The 2,045-nt window shown below is 60.1% G+C and overlaps 1 protein-coding gene; it reads right to left on the bottom strand.

Moving 5' to 3' along the window:
• Positions 1-690: 690 nt before the first annotated feature.
• CHC_T00000694001 (hypothetical protein) lies at positions 691-1,433 on the bottom strand. XM_005710574.1 is given in 2 exon segments: positions 691-764; positions 765-1,433. The coding sequence occupies 1 exon segment, from the start codon at positions 1,431-1,433 to the stop codon at positions 765-767; it is 669 nt and encodes a 222-aa protein (XP_005710631.1). The 3' UTR covers positions 691-764.
• Positions 1,434-2,045: the final 612 nt, after the last annotated feature.

The following is a 2,045-nucleotide window of genomic DNA, read 5'->3' on the forward strand; positions in this document are numbered from 1 at the left end:
CTATGGTCTTTTGGCCAAGTGGCGCCATGTAATTCGCGTCTCTATATGGTCAAATGAGTAAATTTGTCGCCATCCGGCTTTCAATATAGAGATAGATATAGCCAAAAAGGCCAAATTTTTGGAGATAACCAGTCCGATAGGGATGAAAGAGGCGATATGTATCTCTATATGCCAAATATGTACATATACCATGATACACAGCACCGATAGGGGTGCTCTAAGTGACCAGTCTTGTCATCCAAGACACTAGCCTCACTCAGGTCAGTGAGAGCTGGGCGATCTAAACAATGACCTTTGATCGCGATCGTGCACATGCACAGGAAGCATTGTGCACAGCACTCTCGGCCACACGCTAGCGGTCGACAAAGCGGCAGCACGACGTCGTCATCTTAGTTCATTCTCGGGGGCCTAATTTACCATCCTTCTTCGCGTCCCCGCCGAGCCATAATGACACGCTCGCTGTGGGTGTGAGCGAGCAAACGCCCTCGCGCTAGTGCCACGTTCGGTCCCCGAAATCGCGACGCACCGGAGCGTGACCGCTGTCACGCTCGCGTCCCTCTACAGCCCATCTCCTTTCTTGCTGCCCACCGCCCTGCCCGCCCCCCTGCCCGCCCCCCTGCCGTCCTCCCGCAAACCTTCTCGAAACCACCATTGCTCTATCCCCTTCCTACATGAAAAACTTCAGTGTGCACTACAACGCACGCAGGTGATGCTCGGAAATCAACACCCATCTTTACAATCCAACTTCGAGCTTCACACTGCTCCTAATACCGGGGCTGAGTCACGTAGCTACCCCTCGTATCCATGCTTGCTGTTGCCGTCCCATGCTGCTGCGGGTGCATGTACGCAGCCTGGATCGGCGGCGCGGGCGCCGCACCTGGATACCCTCCCATCGGCGCTCCCTGATACGCCGCCGGTGCTGTTTGATACCCCGCCGTTGGAACCCCCCCATAGACCCCCATATACGCCGCAGGCTGCTGCTGTTGATACTGCGGATACCCCGGCTGCAAGCCCGACATCACCGGCTGCATGCCCATTCCCGGCGGCAAGCCAACTACCGGTTGCATGGCCGACAGCCGCGCGTGCACAGCATGCGCGAGCCCCGGCCCTTGCACATGGCTCGGCACAGCCGCCGGCAAATTCAGATCTCCCATTTCTGGCAACCTGCCGTCGTCAAACCCGTACGCCCGTCTGACGTACCCTGCCGGGTCTGTCTCGGGCGGCCTGGGCTCGGTGTACCTTCTATCCACCGGGCTCTGCGGCACCGAGCCCGTGCCGGCCCGCCCTCCCGCCGTCCTCGGCGGCGGCCTGGCCACGTTGAATCTTTGCAACCGCTGCGTGAACGCTTCCAGCTCGCGCTGTGCGCGCGCCGTGCGCGGCAGCTCGCGCAGCACGTCCGTGGGGATGTGCAGCTGTCGCGACACAAACTCCATCAGCCGCCACTCCGCCTCGCGCCGGCTGCGTCTCCGCGCGCCGCGCCGCGCGTTCAGCTCGTGCGACGACACCGCCACGGGCTCCGCGATCAGCTGCTCGTGCGGGTGCCGCGCCAGCGGGTCCACCCGCGCGCGCTCCAGCACCGCCTCCAGCCGCCGCGTCACGTTGGCGTCCCTTTCGCCGGTGAGACGGTTCACCTGCGACAGCAGCAACGACAGCGACGAAATTGAAAGCACGGTCAGCGCGCGCCGCTTCTCGGCGCCGTGGAAGTTGCACGCAGACTCAAGGAAGGATCGGATGTCGTGCAGCGACTCGTGCGCAAGATGCAGACGGTCCAGATAGGCAGAGGGTAGCGAGCTAGAGTTTGATTTTGCAACTAGGATTTTTAATGGAGAGTCCGACTATGGTTTAGGAGGCGATATTAGCTTCGGGCTAACTCATTTTCTTGGTGACGGTTTGGCCCTGGATGCTTTCCTTGCCTTACGTGACGATGACTTAAGAGAAGGCGAATTGCCTCTTCGCCTCTTCGCGGGTACATCACTGAGTATTTATTTTCAGCAAGGCCAGTGGGCCGGGCGCAAAGCTGCTGAGTCTGGCTTCAAAGCAGGCTC

Source organism: Chondrus crispus, genomic scaffold (assembly GCF_000350225.1).
Source record: "Chondrus crispus Stackhouse genomic scaffold, scaffold_578, whole genome shotgun sequence".
NCBI classification, from domain to species: Eukaryota; Rhodophyta; class Florideophyceae; order Gigartinales; family Gigartinaceae; genus Chondrus; species Chondrus crispus.

Coding starts and splice junctions, on each gene's coding strand:
- CHC_T00000694001 (XM_005710574.1), bottom strand. CDS start 1,433: ATGGAGTTTGTGTCGCGACAGCTGCACATCCCCACGGACGTGCTGCGC.